Consider the following 23490-nt stretch of genomic DNA (forward strand, 5'->3'; position numbering starts at 1 on the left):
CTGCAAAGGACATTTTCTCTGGAATCCAAAGTCAGGAGGAGGCAAGAGAAAAGTACAGTCCAGCCTTTCACAGCACCAGGGAGATGCAAGGAAACATGCATTCTTGGGAAGGGACATACTAAAATAAATATTAGGTTACTGAAATAAAGTGTTTTCTCCACCTCAGACTGAGTACTGGTCCAGGGACCAAATCAAAGCGTAAAGATGTTACAGGCACCCAGAAGACAGACCTGGCTTACCTGCTTTGGGTCAGAGGTAGCAGCACCAGAAGCCGGGGATTCCAGTTCTATGGTCACAGGCCCATCATTCTGAATATGGACTTGCATGTAGGCACCAAACTTGCCGTCTGAAAGAGCAATTCAAGCAATTACAAGACATGGAAACTCCAGAATGCCCCACCCAAAGAGCAGCATCCATTCTGAAGAGAAGGCAGGGGGTGGCGGGATTTGAAGGAGGCCTGAAGTACATGTGACAACTGGGTAGTCAATACACTAGCCTCCATTCTCTGATGTTTCAAAACTCAAGCAACTTAAATATAAAAGGAAAAAAGCTTAGGAGGCTCCCCTCAAATAATCTCATGAAGCTCTTCAACTAGCCTGCAGGCCCTCACAGTGTGAGGTAGGGGGGGCGGGTCCTTCCCTCTCATTGTGGGGTCCAAAGGCAGGTCCACCTTTTGAAGGCACTAACAGGCCAGAGAACTGAGGAGACACTTCACTCCTCACTGGATGGGACTGTCCAGGGCTGGGGGCTGGGCATCTCCCCCTGCCCCACATCCCTCCCTTGTCCCAACAATGCAGCAGAACCGCCCCATTCCCCAGGATACTATCAAACCAGCCACAGCTGCCCTAGACAAAAGCGCATCTCTATGTCCTATTCCAAACCTTCGTATAACACCCAAACCCACTCACTGTGCCTGGTCAGTCCCCAAACACTGAATTCCATGTACAGAGAAAGGCAAGAACATGCTGAGAGCCGACGCCGTGGAATATTCGGGATGTCCACCACACCCATCCAAGCTCCTCTGTCAGGTGACGTGCCAAAGCACCGTGGCCACATGTGGACATGAGGGAACACACCAGTTTCGAGAAGTAGAGAGGGTGACCTCTGATAAATCCAGAATTAAGGAAAGACTTGGGTCTACAGGATTAAAGCAGTATGAGTCCAAAACAGAACCATGAGGGACTCTTCTGTTACCACCATCCGTTAGGAGCAGAGAGCATGAGATCCAGTCCACACTGAAAATCCCCACCATTTTTACTAAGAGCAACTATGTGCCAATCACAATGAGGGAAACCTAAGGCCCGGCCCAGGGGCACAGACAGCCCTGGCACTCACAAACCCCATGATTTAGTGTGGGGCACAGATGGAGACAGTGTCTGCTTGGCAAGGACCATGAGGGATTCTGGCTCTGAGGGACAGAGGGAGCTCACAGGCCCTACCTTGGAGTACGGGAAGGATCAGAAAGGCTTCTTGGATGAGGTAGTCAGGGTCTAGAACATGAAGGGCAACAAGAACTCAGGCTGGAAGAGGACAGACCAGGCCCTAATTAGCCCTGAGACCCTGGGCAAGTCTCCTAACCTCCCAATGAGTCATGTCTTATCTGTGTCACAGGGATACTAAGAAGAGGACCTACACCATGGTGAAAATTTAAAGAGACAGTGCATGCAAGTGCTTGGGGCAGTGATGAGCACATGGTGTGTGCAGCATTAGTGTGTGCTCATGTTATTACAAAAAGTCGTGTTTGAACTGAAGGCACAAAACAGCAGCAGACTCACAGACTCCACAAAAGGACTAGGGTGAGTGGGGAGGAAGGGAGAGAGGGATTAAGGGGTATTATGATTGGTACACATGGTGTGGGGGGTGTCACGGAGAAGATAGTGTAGCACAGAGAAGACAAGTAGTGACTCTGTGGCATCTTACTACACTGATGGACAGTGGCTTCAATGGGGTGTGGGGGGACTTGCTAATATGGATGAATGTAGTAACCACATTGTTTTTCATGTGAAACCTTCATAAGAGTGTATATCAATAATATCTTAATAAAAAAATTAAAAAGTCATGTTTGAAAGGCTCCACACAACCAGAGCAGTGCTTCCCAAACTGTGTCCTGCCAGTTATTCCTTGAATGGTCACATACTTTCGGAAAACCACACTTGTTTGAATTCTCCCTTGGAGAATCATGATGTACAGCAACATGTAACAGTCTCTCAAGAAATCCTTGAGTAGAGAAACCTATTTAGTTTCTTTATTCTGGTGGTCCCCAAGCTCCCTTGGGCAGAGAACCCTAATTCCTCACGGGAAGTCCATTAGGGTGTGGATGACCCTCTGGGAGAGGCCAAAGAGAAAATCACTGAAGGGACACACAGCCCAGGACAGACAGCCACAAGCTTCTCCGGCTCTCCCTGGAGAGCAGCTCTGCTCTCAGGTCCTGGGATCCCTTGAACACCAGACCGGCCACAGTAGGAGATGACCTCCGGGAGCCTCTGCTCCCACCACAACCACACAAAGTACCCTCGGATTCTTCCCCACCTGTTATCACTCCCCCTAATGGTTCTCACCCTCACAGAGGGTCTCAGCAAAATGGGCACACGCCAATGGCTGGGTTTCTTCAGCCCACAGAGGGCAATGTTGGAAACTCTATTAGGCGCAACCAAGCACCTCACCATTTTGATAGGCAAGACTGATCTAGTCCCTACCAGGCAGCCGAACTACTCAAACCATGGTGACTTTCCGTGACCTCCTGTCAGATCAAAGTGGCCATTCGAACCTACAGAGCTTTTGTTTTATCCATGTCAGACTAGCTAAAAAGACATCAGCTGGGAAGGAAACCATGTGTTTAATTGCGTGTTAAAATTACGGCTACAATTAGTAGCAAATTTCAACCGCTACACTCCTCAGGGAAGCTGAAGGCAGGCTCAGGAGGAAAGGAATTATTTCCGACCTTGGATTTCTGTTGCCAGGATATACAGCATATGCTTCACTGTGTTTATCATTCCAAGTAGCAAAAAATGTATTTTCTTTTCCTGTTTTTCTTCAGTTAAGGACAGAACTATTATCTGAATTTCCTTTTGCACAGACAATAAATCCAAAGACATGTTTTATTTTAAGAGGTCTTAAAATGGGAACATTTTTTCCAGTCCAGATCAAAGAGTAAAGCCCCCAAGAAAAATCACACTGGCCAGGGAAAATAAAAAAATTTTTTTAAATAATCTTAAAAGACAGAAATGTATCCACAAAACTACATCTGGGCTCCAATGGTGATATGATCAAGTCACTCTGAGATATAAGTCCCAGGGTTCTGTCCAGAGCTGGAGGAGAAGCACATGTCCAACACGTTTGTGCCACATGTTTCCAGCAGGAAACTCAGCTGGAGCCAAACCTGCTGTGACCCGGTCTCCAGCAGAAGCTGCCTGGGGCCCCTACCAGCACAAAACGAGCACCCCATTTACCTGCAAAGACTGACATCCTGCCCCATGAACATCGCTTGACTGATGGTCACCACCCTCCAGAAGCCTGCCCATCCCTCTGTGCCCCAGTTTACTCAAGGATGAGAGCAGGACAGCCACAAGGAGGGTGCACATGACTTAGTACAGGCAGGGCAGCGGGACCAGAGCCTGGCAGTGTGCAGGAAATGTGTCACTATTACTCTCTCACTCCACCATTGTCCCCAGTAGTATATGGGCAAATTCGAGGAGAGGGGTGGGTGTACAGAAAACCGCACTGTGCAAACATGCTATTGAAGAAAAATGGGGAGAACAAAAGGCCAGTGCTGTCACTTCCTGGCCTGGTTGGGGACAAGCCTGCGTTCTCTGCTCTCCAAAGCCGGCTCTACATGGCAGTGACCAGGATGCAACTCAGGCTGCCTCTGGGGACTGATCCTGGACACCAGCACAGCCCAAAGGCAGTTCTGCCATCAAGGCAGAGCCTCACCACCCAGGCTTCCTCCCTGTTCTACTTTCAACCTTGCAGAGCCTGGGCGGCAGCTTAGAGATATTACTGATGGGGACCCCAACAGCCGGCACACTGGGTGGGAACCAAGAAATGAAGCAAATGCATGGGAGTGGAGGGCTCAAAGGAAGCAAGTGGCAAGGCTAGGCCAGTGTGGCAGGAGCAGTGTGGTCTAGACACACAGGCCTGCCGCACACCTGGAGCCGTGGGCATGGGCCTTGCAGGCACTGGCGCTCTGGCAGCCAGCACAGAAGGGCTTGCAGAGACAGAGTGCTCCCACCCCAGGGCTCAGCTGGTAAAGGGGCCACCCCTGGGGCAGGGAGTCCCCAACGGGTGACCCAGCTCAAGGGAGCCTCAAAAGCAAGGCAAGGGCTCTGGGAGCCATCGGCAGATACCAGAGGCTTCTGGAACAGCACTTCCTGAGTAACTTGGCTACAGAAAATACACAGTTGTTCCCAGAAAGGGTGCATTACAGACCCCTTAGACCCTGGCAGCTGAGTTTTTCTGAGAGCAAAGGATGGGCCTATGTGAGTGGCATTAGAACCACCATCTGATTCCATTCCACATTCAGGGCCAATTGAGGGAACTGGAACAGGGACTCCTGGAATCTGGTGGCTTCTCCCCAGGCTCAAGTTCCTCTTATCATTGGAATCTGCCTGGCTCTGCAAAGGCTCAGCTCACTCAAGAGAAACACTGCCTCTGGGCAGCGCACATCTCAAGGGCCTGGGACTCTGTGGTGAGGGGCACTGGGGAACAGGCTCCATGGCCCAGGACAGAAAGTGTCTACACACCTGCCACCCCAATTCAAACCAAAGAGCTGAAACAGGAGCTTCGAGCAGAAACAGATGTTAAGAGAGTAAATTTAAAAAATTTAAAAGGTTAAAAAATTTAACCTTTTAAAAAGGTTAAAAGAGCCAAAATTAACCTCTTACTGGGAGGTTAAATTCATGTGAGCTAAAGTCCCGAAGAAGTGAACTCAAGGGTGTAGCCCTTCTTGCATAACAGGGAGACTCAAAACAAGGTTCTCTGACCATCAGGCTTTGCCCTGACCTCTGGGCTCTGCTGGGATCCTTGGCATCATTCTGCCTGGGGTAACTGTGGGAAGGACTATCTGGACTCCCCACTGAAGCAGCAGTGAGCCTGTGTAGAATCGATGAGGGTTTGAGGCCCCAAAGGACCCATATGGACACTCCTGTGACACAGCTCAGACCTGCTGAAAGGCCCTAGACCCCACCAGGCATGGCCACCTCTCCACTGACATGAGATCAGAAACCAGGGAGGGAGCTTCTGAGCTCGGCAGACCATGGAGTTTGACTTCAAACTTTAATTCTTTTGGACTTGAATATGACACAGAATTTAAACTTGACCTATGTTTCCCTGAGACTGTAATAATGGGAGAGGGTTTATATTCAAATTCAGTGCATCTCCATATTGTGGGCATGTTACTATGAGTTTCTTATGTATTTTGTCATTGGAGTATATTAATGACATCACATGACCTCCCTGCAGAGCCTCTGGGGAGCTGAGCTGGGTGATGTGGCTGGACCAGACATGGTTTGGGACACAGAATGGGGCATTAAGTCTTTATCTTGGGAGGAGAGAGACCTTGGGGAGCTTCACAGCAGGGCTGTGGCCCAGTTCAGAGCCTCTGGGGACAGAAGACACACAGCAGGGCAGCCTCAGAGAGGTTCACAGGTGTCAACAGACCGAGCCTGTAAACTCTGACCTTGCCTTGAGTGGGGAGCCCCCATGGACAAAAAATAGTCAAGAGAGGTGAAGGAATAAATTATAAATTTATAAAGTTAATGCAATCTAAATAAAAATAACACAGATTATTTCCTGAAACTAAACAAGCTGGTTAAAAATTCAACTAGAGAAAAAACAATTAAGAATAGCTGTGAAAACCCAAACAGGTGAGACTCACCATACCTGATAGGAAAGTAAAGTAAAATCTTTAATAACTGACATAAGATTAAAGATGGCTGCATGAGAGATGAGACAGAGAACTCCTCCCAAAACCACATATAATATGAAAATATAGTTAATACAACTAATCCTAAAAAAGCAAGCAACAGGAAAGAAGGCTGTGCCAGACTGCATACACCTGGAGAACAGAGCGGACCTCATGAAAAAGGAGTGTACATCAATGATACCTTAATAAAAAAAATGCACATAATGAACAATCCAGACTTCTACAAATACATCATAAGGGAGAAAAATAAACAAATGGAGAGATCCTATAGATAAAAAAAAAGATGGCAAAAGCAATCAACTGCAAAGCACATACTTTATCTGGATCCTGACTCAAACAAATCGTAAAAGAAAATATAAGACCAGTTAAAATATGAGATCAGCTAAATTTGATCTCTGGCTGGATATTTATTAATATTATTGATAATTCTGTTAGATGTGAAAATGGTATTTTTACCATGTTTTTAAAAATTTTTTATCTTTCAGAGAGACAGAGATCTCTTCAATGAAATATAATGCCTGGTATTTATTTCAAAAATATCCAGGGTTGAGAAAAAATAGGCAGGAATAGAAATTAAATGATTGCCTCTGAATTGAACATCGGAGCTAGGCAGTGGGCACATTAGTAGGTTCATAATAGTATTCTCTTTAATTCTGTATGTGTTTGAAATTTTCAATAAAAAAATTCTGAAACATTAAAAAAATCTTTAATAACTACAGGTGTGTCTGTATCATATAAACATACATACAAAAAGAACAGAATAGAAACAAAATGTTAAAGTTTGTAAGTACACAAAGGAATTTAATATGGGATAAAGCCAGAATCTCAAGTTAATGGAGGTTAAAATGTTTTTTTAAATAAATAGTTTTGGAAAATCACTTCATAACCACCTAAAAAAAGAGATAAATTTTAGATCCATGCTTTATATTGTATACAGGACAAACTCCAAATGGATCAAAGATTTCAAAATAAAAGTAAAAACACTAGGGGGGAAAACTAATGTTTTCTTTGTAATCTTGGAGTAGGAAATGTCACAGAATAAGAATAAGAAACTATGATTCAAATTCTAGCAGACATTTCAAAAAACTGATAATCAACTATGTAAGGATCAAAAATATATGCCAAGCAAACAATCCATCAAGCAAGATCAATGGACAAAGGACAAAATGGATGAAAAATATCTCCAACTCACAGCAAATATTAAAAGCTCACAAAAACAAAGAACCTGATTAAAGCACACGAACAGTTTGCAGGAAACAAAATACAAATCACCCAAACAACCATGCAGTGTTCACCTGCACCCTGCATGTTAAAGCCACAATGAGGTGCCTGCTTTCATCCTATAAGATGGACAAAATTCTGGATCAAAATACATTCTGTTGACAAAGCTATGAGGGACGAGGCAGTTACACACTGCAAAAAGGAGCAACACCTACAGAGGGCCACCTGGCATTACCTATCGGTTCCATTTCTGAGACTCTGTCCCACAGGTGTGGCTGCCTGCATGAAGTGGCATACATACAAATGTAATCATTGTATCACTGCTGTTTTTAAGAGCCAAAAATTAAAAACAACCCAAGAGTCTAATAATATAAGATGGATTTAAAAAGCCAGCCAATGTTCCCACCATAGAATTCTACACAGCTGCTAAAAGAATATATATATATATATATATATCACATTTGCATAAAGAAAAAGTAGAAAGATAGAAAAATTTAAGAAAAGCAATTATCTATACAGAGCAAGGGAAACAGACTGGATGGTAATGAGTAAGAACAAGACCTCCCAGGGTAGATTTTTTCATATCATTTTGATTGATCAACTACCTGATCATATCACCTTTTCAAAACTTAATTAGAACAAAGTTGGGACACTTAACACTGCTCAATTTCAAAACTTACCATGAAGTGTAGTATTGGCATAAGGACAGACACACAGACCAATGAAGTGGAACGGCTCATAAATAAACCATATGCATATGGTCAACAAAAGTGTAAAGAGCATTCAGTGGAGAAAGAACAGTCTTTTCAACAATCGTGATGGGACAACTGGATATTCACAGGCAAAAGAATGAAGCTAGACTCCTACCTCAAACCATATATGAAAATTAAAATGGATCAAAGACCTAACTGTATGGGTTAAAACTATAAAAACTCTGAGAAGAAAACATAAGGTTACTTTTCATGACAATGGACTCTGGCAATGGTTTCTTAGATATAAAATCAAAAACACAAGCAAGAAAAGATAAAATTGGACTTCATCAAAATTAAAAACTTTTAGGGGGTGAGCGGACAGGTGAAATAAGCAAAGGGGAATAAGAGGCACAAACTTGCAGTTACAAAATAATTAAGCCATAGGATGTAAAGTACACCAGAAATACAGTAATAATACAGGCATACCTCAGAAATATTGCAAGTTTAATTACAGCCCCCAAAATTAAGTGAATATTGCAATAAAATCAAATGAATTTTTTGGTTTCCCCACACATATAAAAGTTATGTTTAAAAAGAACATACGGGATGTGAACAGTTCCCAGGAATGTGTTGTTTTAATTTGTCTGATTTTTCTCAAACTATTCAAATTCAGTTAGACAATATCCATCATATTACTGATAAGTTTTCACAAATGCCTAGGGTACCTAACTGGTTTTCTTGGTTTCACTGGATATGGCTGGTAATTGTAGGTCTGCTTTTGTTATGTATCTGTATTCCTATTCTGTTAATGTGTGTATGCAATTTAATTAGTAGTTTGTTAAAACCTATACATGCTTATGTTACTCTACAAGAAGTTATGTCAAAGAAATAATCAATCTTCCCATGTTTTCTTCTGCCTGCTACTTCTATAGCTTTTCTTCTTCCTTCCTAATTACAGCCCTTTAGTAGAATTCGTGCCTCATATAGAAAATTACCAAATATCATAATTTTCCAAGTGGTAAAGATACCTCAAGACAAATGCTGGGCATAGAAGCCACAGGACATAAATCTGCAAAGAAGTAAAAAGCTAACCGTTTCAAAGAATATTGCTTCTCTCTCACTTACCAACTTTGCATTTCCCTGTATGGCCCCGGAAGACGGCTGGTTAGTCAGAGACGGGTAAGATTCCTCAAGGGAGGAACAACCTAAGACAGGCACAGTCGCAGGGGGGCCATCAGGTGAGAAATTGGGGATCAACAGAGGTGAGGCTTGAACCTCACCCTCTCTGTTTTGAGAGAAATCTTCCATATCCGTGGATGTTTTGTTGCCCTTGTCTAGCTTGGAGTAATACTTAGTCTATAGGCACAGACCTGATCATCTATATTAGCCCTCTTACAGCACTAAATTATGTTTTCTACCTTTATCTTGCATCTACCGACCACTTAAGCATTTTATTAAAAAAAAAATTAGGGAGAAATGTGGGATTCACATATAAATCAAGTATAAAACTCAAATGAATAATCATATCTGACCTGATTGTTTATAGTTCATGATGCATGATCAAAACTGAAAGTTTCTGTGATATGACTGCCCTTGCACTGTTCACCATGTAAGAACTTATTCACTATGTAAGAACTTGTTCACCATGTAAGGACTTGTTCGTTATGCTTCAGAAGATTGGAGACTGTTGAGAATTAGGCTTGGGGTTGATTAATGATTGTGCATTGAGTCCCCTATAGGGAATTTTATTGTTGTTAACAACCATTTGATCAATAAATATGAGAGATGCCCTCTCAAAAAAAAAAAGTTATGTTTACAATATACTGTAGTCTATTAAGTGTGCAACGGCATTATGCCTATAAAAATGCATGTATACCTCAATTAAAAATTACTTTATTTTTAAAATTGCTAACCATCATCTGTGCTTTCAGTGAGTCATAATCACTGATTATAGATCACCATAACAAACAGAACAATAATGAAAAAGTTTGAAATACTATAAGAATTACCGACATGCGAAATAGTAACATGAAATGAGCAAATGCTGTTGGAAAAATGGGACCAATAGACTTGCCTGATGCAGGGTTGCCACAAACCTCGAGTTTGTAAATAATTCAGTATCTGCAAAGTGCAATAAAACAAGGTGTGCCTGTCTTGTAGTAACTTTGTATAGCAGTGGATGGCAACTAGACTTACTGTGGTGAACATTTCATGATGTAGATAAATGTGAATCACTATGTTGTACACCTAAAACTATGATAACATTGTAGGTCAACTCTGCTTCAATTTTTAAAAAATCAAAACTCTGTACATTGAAGGATATAATTAAGAAAGTGAAAGGACACCCACAGAATGGGAAAAAATATTTGCAACCCATGTATCTGATCAAGAATCCATAAATTATAACCGAACAACAAAAGAAAAACAACTCCATTTTAGAATGAGGGAAGAACTTGAATACCATTTCTCCAAAGAAAATACACAAATGGCTAAGAAACACAAGAAAAGATGTTTAGTATCATCAATCATTAGGAAAATGCAAATCAAAACTCCAAAGACATACCACTTCACACCCTAACAAGGATGGCTACAGTCAAAATAATGGAAAATAACAAGTGTGGACAAAGTTGCAGAGAAATTGGTGCCCTCATACATTGCTGGTAGGAATGTAAAAGGGTTCAGCTGCTGTGTAAAATGGTTTGGCAGTGCCTCAGTTAAGGTAAACACAGAACTAGCATATGATCCAGCAATTCCACTCCTGAGTACATGGCCAAAATAACTGAAAACAGGTATTTGAACAAAAACTTGCAGACCCATGTTCAAAGCAGCCCTATTCACAGAAGCCAAAAGGTTGGAAACAACCCAAATGTCCACCCAGCTTAAGAATCAACAAAATATAGTATATCTGTACAATGGAGTATGAATTCATAAAAAGGAACAGAATACTGATATATGCTACAACATGGATGAACCTTGAATATATTAAGCTAAGTGAAAGAAGCCAGACACAAAAGGCTACATATTGTCTGATTCCACTTATGCAAAATAACCGGAACCAGAACAGGCAAATCCAGAGAAATCAAAAGCAGATTAATGGCTGCCAGAGGCTGGGAGGAATGAGGACTGCGGAGTGACTGCTTAACAGGTTCAGGGTTCCCTTTTGTGGGGATGAAATGTTTTGGAAGGAGATAGTGTTGATGGATGCACACCATTGTGAATATACTGATGGCATTGAATTCTAGAATTTAAAATGGTTAATTTCATGTTGTGTACATTTTACCACAATAAAAAGTACTTTAAAAAGCAGAATACTGAAAATGAAAAATAAATGACTGACTTCAAACTCAAGTGACAAGGTAAACTGCAGAGTAGACATAGTCAAAAAAAAATTGGCAAACTGGGGGATTCACTCAGGAAACAGCAAAGAAAGAGAAAGCAATCAGGGCACTATACCACACACACTGTTCATTTGTTTAATAAACTCTTTGAAGAAAGCAGCCAAGTAATTCACCAGTATTTCTGAATTCATAGACGTAAATCATAAAGCTTCAAACATTATTTCACCTGTTGAGAGGTTTACACTCTTTATCCTGAGACTTTTTTTTTTGGTATTGTTAATGTATAATTACATGAACAAGATTATGGTTACCAGACTCCCCCTATTATCAAGTCCCCACCACATACCCCATTACAGTCACTGTCCACCAGCGTAGTAAGATGCTATAGAATCATTACTTGTCTTCTCTGTATATAGTACCTTTCCCGTGTCCCCCCACCCCCGCTACATTATGTGTGCAAATCGTAATGCCTCTTTTTCCCTCTTATCCCTCCCTTCCCACCCATCCTACCTAGTCCCTTTCCCCTTGGTAACTGTTAGTCCATTCTTGGGTTCTGTGAGTCTGCTGCTGTTTTGTTCCTTTAGTTTTTTCTTTGTTCTTATACTCCACAGATGAGTGAAATCATTTGATACTTGTCTTTCTCCACCTGGCTTGTTTCACTGAGCATAATACCCTCTAGCTACATCCATGTTGTTGCAAATGGTAGGATTTGTTTTCTTCTTATGGCTGAATAATATTCCATTGTGTATATGTACCACATCTTCTTTATCCATTCATCTACTGATGGACACTTAGGTTGCTTCCATTTCTTAGCTACTATAAGTAGTGCTGAAATAAACATAGGGGTGCATATGTCTTTTTCAAACTGGGCTCCTGCATTCTTAGGGTAAATTCTTTAGGAATGGAATTCTCAGGTCAAATGGTATTACTATTTCTGGTTTTTTGAGGCACCTCCATACTGCTTTCCACAATGATTGAACTAATTTACATTGCCACCAGCAGTGTAGGAGGGTTCCCCTTTCTCCACATCCTCACCAACATTTGTTGTTACTTGTCTTTTGGATGTTGGCCATCCTAACTGGTGTGAGGTGATATCTCATCGTGGTTTTAATTTGCATTTCTCTGATGATTAGCGATGTGGAGCATCTTTTCATGTGCCTGTTGGCCATCTGAATTTCTTCTTTGGAGAAGTGTCTGTTCAGCTCCTCTGCCCATTTTTTAATTGGATTATTTGCTTTTTGTTTGTTGAGGTGTGTGAGCTCTTTATATAATTTGGATGTCAACCCTTTATCAGATGTCATTTATGAATATATTCTCCCATACTGTAAGATGTCTTTTTGTTCTACTAATGGTGTCCTTTGCTGTACAGAAGCTTTTCAGTTTGATATAGTCCCACTTGTTCATTTTTAATTTTGTTTCCCTTGCCCAGGGAGATATGTTCATGAACAAGTTGCTCATGTTTATGTCCAAGAGATTTCTGCGTATGTTTTTTTCTAAGAGTTTTATGGTTTCATGACTTACATTCAGGTCTTTGACCCATTTTGAGCTTACTTTTGTGTATGGGCTTAGACAATAATCTAGTTTCATTCTCTTACATGTAGCTGTCCAGTTTGCTGACACCAGCTGTTGAAGAGGCTGTCATTTCCCCATTGTATATCCATGGCTCCTTTATTGTATGTTAATTGACCATATATGCTTGGGTTTATATCTGGGCTCTCTAGTCTGTTCCAATCCTGAGTCACTTTATGTCCTTTGAATATGACAACAGTGAGTTTCTTTCCACCTCTACCATTTCAAAAATGGACTTTATATTTCTCCAAAATGAAATGTCCTAATAGTCTTTTCAGGGCAAGAAGAAAGAGCCAACCCTGCAATGTGTGACCAGAAGTATGGAAGGAGCTCAGGAAATTATATAAAGGGACAAAGGAGAATAGGGACAGCGGCAGGAGCCGAGAGAAGAAGAAGTCGGACAATTCAGCAAAGCCACCAAAATGAGCCTCTCCTCATGGTCCTGGACCCAGAGGCTCTCATTACACAAAATAGCTGAGCACCTTCAATGTGATGTTCAAGGCACTCTGCCATCATCTCAGGGGCCGGAACCCCTACCATATCACTGACACTGCTTCTCAGGGGGGCACAGACACTTAGTGAGTGGGGAAAGGAGAACAGGTACACTTAGGTTTTGTTCACCTTGGATAATCAACTAAGAAAATCAAGGAATCCTGAAAAGCTAAGATTTGAGAAAAAAATGGATCTGGTCTGCCATTTGAATGGAGGAAAGGTAAATTGCAGCCATGCAGATGATGCATGATAAGACAAAAAGAGAGAAGTAGAAATAAACAAGGAAGTTGGTAAGTAAATTACTGAAGAGAATTAAAGAAAAAGACAGGAAGCCAGAAAATACTCACTGATTTGGCCAAATCAGCACACATCTGTATCAAACCACTGTAGAAGAGCACCAGCCAGTCAGGCCACCACCTGCCAGCCTTGTCATTTGTCAACAATGAAGGTGTGGTCCCAGGTTGACTTCCTAAATTTCATTAACAATAACACCTCTGCCATCACTGCCCTTGTCAAAGTATATAAAACAGGCTCCTGATAAAAGCCCTCAGGCTGCTAAAATTTTTTAAGTGCTAAAATGAGTAGAAAATTTAAAAAATCCATAAATATTAAACACTAACCACAGAGCAACTGGATGTGGCCTTCATCCTCAAGGTGCCTTCTCCCTGCAGTATGTACCTGTGGGAGACCTGGACGTGTCCCACAGAGTGAACAGGGCAGAGCTAGCAGAAAGCAGCTGAACTCCTTAATCTTACCATGTTTCTCTAGCTCTTTGCTGCCCACCGTAGATCAGCCCCCAGAGAATACACAGGTAGCTCATTTTAATTCCATGGCAGCTTCTGATTTGCGGAATGAAGCCAACAGGTGAATGCTTTCCTGGGCCTGTTACAAATGGCTCAGACTTGGAACAAGAGCCTTGAGAGCAAAGGTCCTTCTTTTTGACTATACCTTTCTGTGTTCTTCCTAACTATAACCTAACTTCTTCCTTCCTAACATTACCAAACAATGCATGCTCAACACTCAAAACCAAGAGTACTTCATGTCTCCCACTGCACAGCACTTTCGGCCTTCACCTGAAGGACCGAGGTTCCTGGGGCTGCAGAGGGCCACATCTGAGCCCAGTTTCCCAGGCCCACTCAGTCTGCCTGGGGGTCCAGTAAAGCACCCTTAACCTCTACCTCATTCTGCACTCGTGAGGAAAAACTGATGAATTGTGCACTGGCTTTTTTCCCCCTAAAGCAGTTACCTGAAGAAGAGCCAGAGAATGAGAAACCTCTTTGAGAGCACCAGCTATAAGCTGTGGGGGATCAGAGATGGTGCACATTTCCAAGGCATGTGCATGCCCCTTCCCTGAATCCAGGTGGGCTGAAACTGTTCTGACCACCAGCATATGGCAGAGGTGATACCGCACCACTTTTCTGGGGGAGAAGATGAGATGAGGCAGGGAGGGAAGGAACAAGAGGCACAGAGAGCCTTCTAGAAGGAGCACCTAAGCCCCAATCAACACGAATCAGAGACAAGCGGACACCTAAGGCCTTCCCCGACTCCTAACCCACAACCCTGTGAGGAAGACACAATGGCTATTTTTAAGCCACTAAGTTTTGGGGTAGTATGTTATACAGCAAGAAAGAATGGGAGCATAGGCCAGGTAGGAAGGTTCTTGAGGAGATGCCCTCACAAAGCCAAAGGGTTGGGAGCCAACAGAGCCAGACTGCAGTATGGAGGGGTACCAAGGCAGAGCACAGGCAGGGGTTCCCAACAACCTGCACCCAAACACAGCAAGGGTGTTGAGCTTTCTGGTCATGAGGGTGTGGTGGGATAGCTTGTTTAAAATACCAAGTCAAGGCCAACTGGGCAGAACAGGTCCCAAAAAATCATTCAGGGTGATTATGCCACTTGCCCATTTCTCCCAGCTGCCACCAGAAGAGACACAGGTGAAAGTGAAGTCCGTCATATACAGGACAGTCCCCTGCACACCCCACACCCCCAGGAAGGCAGAGTACTGCTACGACTGCCTACTCCCCTTGCCCACATCCCTTCTATTTATCCCAGCTCCCAGTGGCACACCAATAAAGCAATTCAAGGACATGTAAGTGACACTGTCAGGTAGCCCTTCCAGAATGCATTTCTTCCCACCCCCTCCTCAACAGCCCCAGACTTCCACTGAGGATCCAGGTAGCCGCCAGGAGTCTTCATGCCCCATAAAACAAGTGCTCTAAGCTGAACCACCAAGTCCTTCCCACATTAGCTCAAGAGTCTACATTCAACTTAAGCTGGTCCAAAGTGACCTTCTGGACTTCCGCTAGTAATGCAGAGACAAAGACCCATTCTCTTTCCTGGGATGGTGCCCTGTGAAGACTGCAACCACTGCGGCCACCTTGCAGGAGGCCAGCCTGAGGAAAAGCTAACATGTGCAGAGGGAAGCAGGGCTCAGGGAATATGAGAGAAACAGTCACAGCAGTGATGACAGAGGGAATCTCTAGCTCAGGCTAACCTGAACTCACTGTATCTCTGCATATTTCAATCATAAAGCAATAAACCCTGTATTTTTTAAGATACTTGGACAGGACTGGGTCTTGCAGAAGAGGTGCAGCTGGTGAAGAAATGCCTGAAAACACATGGGCTCCAGTTGGGGTGATGAAGGAATAGAGAGAAGTAGTAAATTAAATCCTTAACAACTAAGAGAAACAATACAAACTTATAAAATAACGTTTCATGCAAGGATGATACAATATTCATAAATCAATCAATATCACACATCACATTAACAAAAAGGATAAAAACCACACGATCATCTCAATAGATGCTGAAAAAGCATTTGACAAAATTCAACATCCATTCATGATAAAAACTCTCAACAAAATGGGTACAGAGGGTATATACCTCAACATAAAAGGTCATATAAGACAAACTGACAGTCAACATCATACTTAATAGCAAAAAGCTGGAAGCTTTTCATCAAAAATCAAGAATAAGACAAGTATGCCCAATCTCCCCACTTTTATTCAACATAGTACTAGAGGTCTTAGCCACAGCAATCAGACAACACAAAGAGATAAAAGGCATCCAAGTTGGTAAGGAAAAAGTTAAACTGTCACTATTTGCAGATGACATGATATTATACATAGAAAACCCTAAAGAATCTACCAAAAACTACTAGAATAACTGAATTCAGAAAAGTTGCAGGATACAAAATTAATACACAGAAATCCATCAAATTCCTATAATCTAACAATGAACTGGCAGAAACAGAAATCAGGAAAACAACTCCATTTCCAATTGCATCAAAAAGAATAAAATCCTATAAATAAACCTAACCAAGAAGGTGAAAGACCTGTACTCTGAAAAGTGTAAGACACTCCTGACAGAAATTGAAGACGACACCAATAAATAGAAATCTATCCCATGCTCATGGATAGGAGAATTAATATTGTCAAAATGGCCATCTTGCCTAAAACAATCTACAGATTCAGTGCAATCCCTATCAAAATACCAACAGAATTCTTCAATGAACTAGAACAAATAGTTCTAAAATTCGTATAGAACCACAAAAGACCCCAAATAGCCAAAGCAATTCTGAGAAAGAAGAACAAAGCTGGAAGGATTATACTCCCTGCCTGCAAGCTCTACTACAAAGCCACAGTAATCAAAACAATTGGGTACTGGCACAAGAACAGACCCATCAATCAATGGAATAGAACAGAGAGCCCAGGTTAAACCTGTGCATATATAGTCAATTACCATATGAAACAGGAGCCATGAATATACAATGGGGAAAAGACAGCCTCTTTAACACTGGTATTGGCAAAATTGGACAGCCACATATAAAACTATGAAACTGGATTACTGTCTAACTCCATACACAAAAGTAAATTCGAAATGGATCTGGCCTGAATGTAAGAAATGAAACCACAAAACTCTTAGAAGAAAGCATAGGTAAAAATTTCTTGAATATAAGCCTGAGATTTTTTCCTGAATACATCTCCCTGAGTAAGGGAACAAAAATCAAAAATGAACAAGTGAGACTACATCAAACTAAAAAGCTTCTTTCTGTACAGCAAAGGACACCATCAGCATAACAAAAAGTCACCCTACAGTATTGGAGAATATATTCATGAATGACTCATCATGATAAGGGGTTAACATCCCAAATATATGAAGAACTCATATGCCTCAACATCCAAAAAACAAATAATCTGATTAAGAAATGGGAGGAGGACCGGAACAGACACTTCTCCAAAGAAGAAATACAAATGGCCAACAAGAACATGAAAAGATGCTCCACATCCCTAATCATCAGTGAAATGCAAATTAAAACCACAATGAGCTATCACCTCACACCAGGCAGAACGGCCACTAGCCAAAAGACAAGAAACAACAAATGCTGGCGAGGATGCAGAGAAAGAGGAAACCTCTCACACTGTTGGTGGGAATGCAAATTAGTGTAATTGCTGTAGAAAGCAGTATGGAAGTACCCCAAAACACTAAAATAAAACCATTGACCCAATAATTCAACTTGTAGGAATTTACTCCAAAAAAACAAAATCCCCGATTCAAAAACATATGACCCTTTTGATTATCGCCACACTGTTTGCTGCTGCTGAGACATGGAAGAAACCTAAGTGTCCATCAACAGATGAATAGATAAAGAAAATGTGGTACATATACACAATGGAATATTATTCAACAATAAAAAGAAAAGAAATCAGACTCAAGATGGCAGCATGAGAGGTGAGATGGGGAAGTCCTCCCAAAACCAGAAATTGTACAAAAATATAGTTAATTAATACAACTAACCTTAAAACAGTAAAAAGAAAGAAGGCTGAACCAGACTGCATATAGATCTCACGAACAGAGCAGACCTGACTAAACAGGGTAACATACGAAAGCCTTAATCCGGCAGGACTCAAGCCCTTCCCACACCCCAGTTCACTGGCAGGTAGAAGAGTAACAGAGCGGGGAAGGGGTGGAAGCTTGGGACTGCTGAACACCCAGCCCTGGAGATCTGCTTTGGGAGCATAAACCTATACTGTGTGGTGCTCTGGACGTTGGAGAACTGGGACAGGCAGAGTGCTTGAGAGACTGAGATTCCAGCCATTTGTGGAGGATGGGATCCACACACAGCTGCTCTGGGACAAAGGAAAGGCAGGTGGTCTGAGAAGCTTCCTAGCAGCAAGAGGGCTGCTGAAGCGGGGGGGGGGGGGGTTGCATGGAGCTTGCTACACGGGAGAAGGGAGAGCTGAACAAGGTTATCTGAGCGTGCTCTGCTCAGCTGGTTAGGAACTTTGAGGAGCTTCAGGCGCTCCATCCCCCTGGCTGCCTTCTCAGCTCCGAGGCCTCCCCACTGTGACATGGAACCTGCTGCGGCTTCCTCCTAGCCTGCCGGCACCAGTTCGCAAACCTGCAGTCACTGTGCTGGCGTCAGGCCAGCCAGAGGGAGGCCCTGCCTACAACAGCTAGAGACACAAAGCACAGAAGCTTACACCTGTGTGCTTGGCCCACTGGCTCTGACACTGGAGACAGGAACCGCAGATGGGAATCAGGAAACAGATCTTTCCTTCCCTCAGGCACCAGCTACACCCCCCCATGACTCCCAGCCTCACTCTAGGGGCTGAGCAGCTCCAGAGACTGGAGCTTCTGGGCACTAGTGGGGACCACACAGAAATATGAAATGTCAAAAGAATATGGTTCAGACTAAAATCTCACTAACCCAAGAAAAAGGGCCAAATGAAACTGAACTCACCAATTTTCCTGAAAGAGAGTTCAAAATAAAAATTATAAACATGCTTATTGAGGTACAGAAAAATATTCAAGAACTCAGGAATGAATTTAAGTAAGAGATTCAATTATTAAGAAATTCCATATCTGAAATGAAACATACAATGGAGGGATTTAAAAGAAGATAAGATATAGTGGAGGAGACGGTAAATGGAACTGAAATTAGAGAAGAATACAAAGAAGCTGAGACACACGGAGAAAAAAGAATTGCTAAGAATGAAAGAATATTGAGAGAACTGTGTGACCAATCCAAATGGAACTATATTTGCATCATAGGGGCACCAGAAGAATAAGAGAGATAAAAAGTGACAGAAAGTGTCATTGAGGAGGTAATTGCTGAAAACTACCCCAATGTGGGGAAGGAGATAGTCTCTGAAGCCATGGAGGTACACAGATCTCCCAACATAAGGAACCCAAGGAAGACAACATCACGATATATAATAATTAAAATGGCAAAGATCAAGGATAAAGACAGACTTTTAAAAGCAGCTAGAGAGAGAAAAAAGATCACATACAAAGGAAAACCCATCAGGATATCATCAGACTTCTCAACAGAAATCTTACAGGCCAGAAGGGAGTGGCATGATATATTGAATGCAATGAAGCAGAAGGGCCATGAACCAAGAATACTCTACCCAGCAAGGTTATCATTTAAATTTGAAGGAGGGATTAAACAATTTTCAGATAAGCAAAAGCTGAGAGAATTTACCTCCCACAAACCACCTCTACAGTGCATTTTGGAGGGAGTGCTACAGATGGAAGTATTCCTAAGGCTAAATAGATGTCACCCAAGAGATAGACAAAGAGCACAGAATATGATTCATAAAATACAAAGAATGGAGGAGGAAGAAAAAGGACAAAAAAACAAAAAGAAGAACCTTTAGGCTGTGTTTGTAATAGCATACAAAGTGCGTTAAATTAGACTGTTAGACAGTAAGGGAATTATCCTTGAACCTTTGGTAACCACAAATCTAAAGGCTGCAAAGGCAATAAGTACATACCTATCGATAGTCAACCTAAATGTAAACGGTCGGAATGCACCAATCAAAATACACAGAGTTACTGAATGGATAAAAACACAAGACCCATCTATATGCTGCCTACAAGAGACTCACTTCAAATCCAAAGACATACACAGACTGAAAGTAAAGAGTTGGAAAATTTTCATACAACTAATAGGGAGAAAAAAAGGAGAATTTGCACTACTTGTATCAGACAAAATAGACTTCAAAACAAAGAAAGTAACAAGAGACAAACAAGTACATTATATAATGATAAAAGGGTCAGTCCAACAAGAGGACATAACTTTTATAAATATCTATGCACTGAACACAGGAGCACCTACATATATGAAACAAATACTAACAGAATTAAAGGGGGAAATAGAATGCAATGCATTTATTGCAGGAGACTTCAACACACCACTCACTCCAAAGGACAGATCAACAAGACAGAAAATAATTAAAGAGACAGAGGCATTGAATAACACACTAGAACAGATGTACCTAACAGACATCTATAGAACTCTACACCCAAAAGCAGCAGGATACACATTCTTCTCAAGTGCACATGGAACATTGTCGAGAACAGTTCATATACTAAGCCACAAAAAGAAGCTCAGTAAATTCAAAAAGATTGAAATTGTACCAAACAGCTTCTCAGATCACAAAGGGATTAAACTAGAAATCAATTACACAAAGAAAATGAAAGCCCACAAATACATGGAGGCTTAATAACATGCTCCTAAATAATCAGTGAATCAATTCCCAAATAAAAACAGAGATCAAGCAATATATGGAGACAAATGACAACAATAATTCAATAATACAAAAATCTGTGGGACGCAGCAAAGGCCATGCCAAGAGGGAAATATATTGCAATGCAGGCCTACCTCAGGAAAAAAGAACAATTCCAAATGAACAGTCTAAACTCACAATTAATGAAACTAGAAAAGAACAAATGAGGCACAAAATCAGTAGAAGAAGGGACATAAGATTAAAGCAGAAATAAATAAAATTGAGAAGAATAAAACAATAGAATCAATGAAGGCAGGAGCTGGTCCTTTGAGAAAATAAACAAAATAGATACAACCCTAGGCAGACTTATCCAGAACAAAAGAGAGTCTACACACGTAAAAAAAATCAGAAATGAGAAAAGAAAAATCCCTACAGACACCACAGAAATACAAAGAATTATGAGAGAATACTATGAAAAATCATATGGTAAAAAAACTGGATAACCTAGAAGACATGGACAACTTTCTAGTAAAATACAATCTTCCAAGGCTGACCCAGGAAGAAACAGAAAATCTGAATAGACCAATTACCAGGAAGGAAATTGAACTGGTAATCAAAAAACTACCTAAGAAGAAAATCCCTGCAGCAGATGGTTTTACTGCTAAATTTTATCAAACATTTAGTGAAGACCTCATACCCATCCTCCTTAAAATTTTCCAAAAAGTAGAAAAGGAGGTAATACTCCCAAACTCATTCTATGAGGCCAACATCATCCTAATACCAAAACCAGGCAAAGACACCACAAAAAAAGAAAATCACAGACCAATATCCCTGATGAACATACATGCAAAAATACTCAACAAAATATTAGCAACTCATATTCAAAAGTACATCAAAAAAGATCATCCATCATAATCAAGTGGGATTCATACCAGGGATGCAAGGTTGGTACATTTGAAAATCCATCAACATCCTCCACTACATCAACAAAAAGAAGGACAAAAACCATATGATCGCCTCCATGGATGCGGAAAACGCATTTGACAAAATTCAACATCCATTCATGATAAAACTCTCAACAAAATGGATATAGAGGGCAATTACCTCAACAAGATAAAGGGCATATATGACAAACCCACAGTCAACATTATAATATTTAACAGCGAGAAGTTGAAGGCTTTCCCTTAAAGATCTGGAACAAGACAAGGATGCCCACTCTCCCCACTTTTATTCAACATAGTTCTGGAGGTCTTAGCCATGGCAATCAGACAACACAAAGAAATAAAAGGCATCCAGATTGGCAAAGAAGAAGCCAAAGTGTCCCAGTTGGCAGATGACATGATATTGTACATAAAAAACCCTAAAGAATCCACTCCAAAACTACTAAATCTAATATCTGAATTCAGCAAAGTTGCAGGATACAAAATTAATACATAGAAATCTGTTGCATTCCTATAAACTAATGATGAACTAGAAGAAAGAGAAATCAGGAAAACAATTCCATTCACAATTGCATCAAAAAAAAATTTTTAAGGGGAGTTTGGGAAGATGGTGGCGTGAGTAGGGCAGCGGAAATCTCCTCCCAAAACCATACATATTTTTGAAAGTACAAGAAATAAAACTACGCCTAACAGAGAGACCAGAGGATACAGTGCAACAGCCAGGCTACATCTACATCTGCGAGAACTCAGCATCTCATGAAGGGGGTAGGATACAGCCGCAACTCAGCAGAACACGAGGGCTCCCCCCACCCCAGTTCCGTGGCGGGAGGAAAGGAATCGGAGTGCGGAGGGAGTAGAAGCACAGGACTGCTAAATAACCAGCCCTAGTAACCCACATTGAGAGTGCAGAAACACATCACATGGTGTGCTGGATATTAGGGAAATGGAAAAGTAAAATCCACGAGCGGGTCTCCGCAGGTGGCTCCTCTGGGACAAAACAAAAGGGAGTGCTTCTTGAAAGTCTTAAAGGGACAGGGGCTTCACAGCTGGATGGAATCTCCCGGCACACTTAGCCCAGCAGCTGGGAATCCCAGAGAACTTCAGGAGCCCTAAACCCTCTGGGTGGCAATGCACCTCTGAAAACCCTCACGGCAATAAACAGCCTGCCGTTCATTCCCCCTCCAGCTCGGCCGCGGCAGAGCAGCCTGGGAGGGGCCATGCCCACAGCAGCCACACAGAGCCTCCTCCCAGCACACAGTCACCTGGGCCCGACCCAGGGGCTGCCGCCGGTGAGCAGCTGCCCAGCACAGGCAGGGGAAGACGGGGCAGGGCGCAAAGGGGCGCCGTTCTCACAAGAGAGCACTCCCAGTGCACCTGACTCTTCCTGAAGGGCTCTGGGCTACCCCACCTGCAGCGGCTCAGGAAATTAACCCAAAGCCTGCTCCCAGTGTGCATGTAACCGGCACAGGCAGCGGAGAAGGGTAAGGCGGCCAGAAAGCAGGAAGGAACTTTGTTCTCCCAGCTGACACATGCACAACCTGCCTATGACTAACTCCATAGACATGAAAAGGCATAAGAATTTGGTACAGACAAGAATCACCCAGACAACCCCTGAGAGAAGCCTGGGGAGATAGATTTAACCAATCTTACTGAAAAAGAATTCAAAAGAAAGGTCATAACTGTGCTGATGGACCTTCAGAAAAATACACAAGAGCTAAAGGATCAATTAGGGAGGGAGAATACAGAAATAACACAATCTCTGGAAGGACTTAAGAGCAGACTGGATGAGTTGCAAGAGGCCAT

General features: G+C 42.0%; 1 protein-coding gene across 3 annotated transcripts in view; it reads right to left on the bottom strand.

Moving 5' to 3' along the window:
* The window catches only part of DTD1 (D-aminoacyl-tRNA deacylase 1), a 204022-nt gene that overhangs the window by 159221 nt on the left and 21311 nt on the right, over positions 1-23490 (bottom strand). For all 3 annotated transcript variants that reach the window (XM_057502692.1, XM_036892205.2, XM_036892203.2), the window contains exon 4: positions 240-346. In XM_057502692.1, the coding sequence (XP_057358675.1) occupies positions 240-346 (107 nt within the window). The remainder of the gene's footprint in view (positions 1-239; positions 347-23490) is intronic.

The sequence above is a fragment of the Manis pentadactyla genome, chromosome 5 (genome assembly GCF_030020395.1).
Source record: "Manis pentadactyla isolate mManPen7 chromosome 5, mManPen7.hap1, whole genome shotgun sequence".
NCBI lineage: Eukaryota > Metazoa > Chordata > Mammalia > Pholidota > Manidae > Manis > Manis pentadactyla.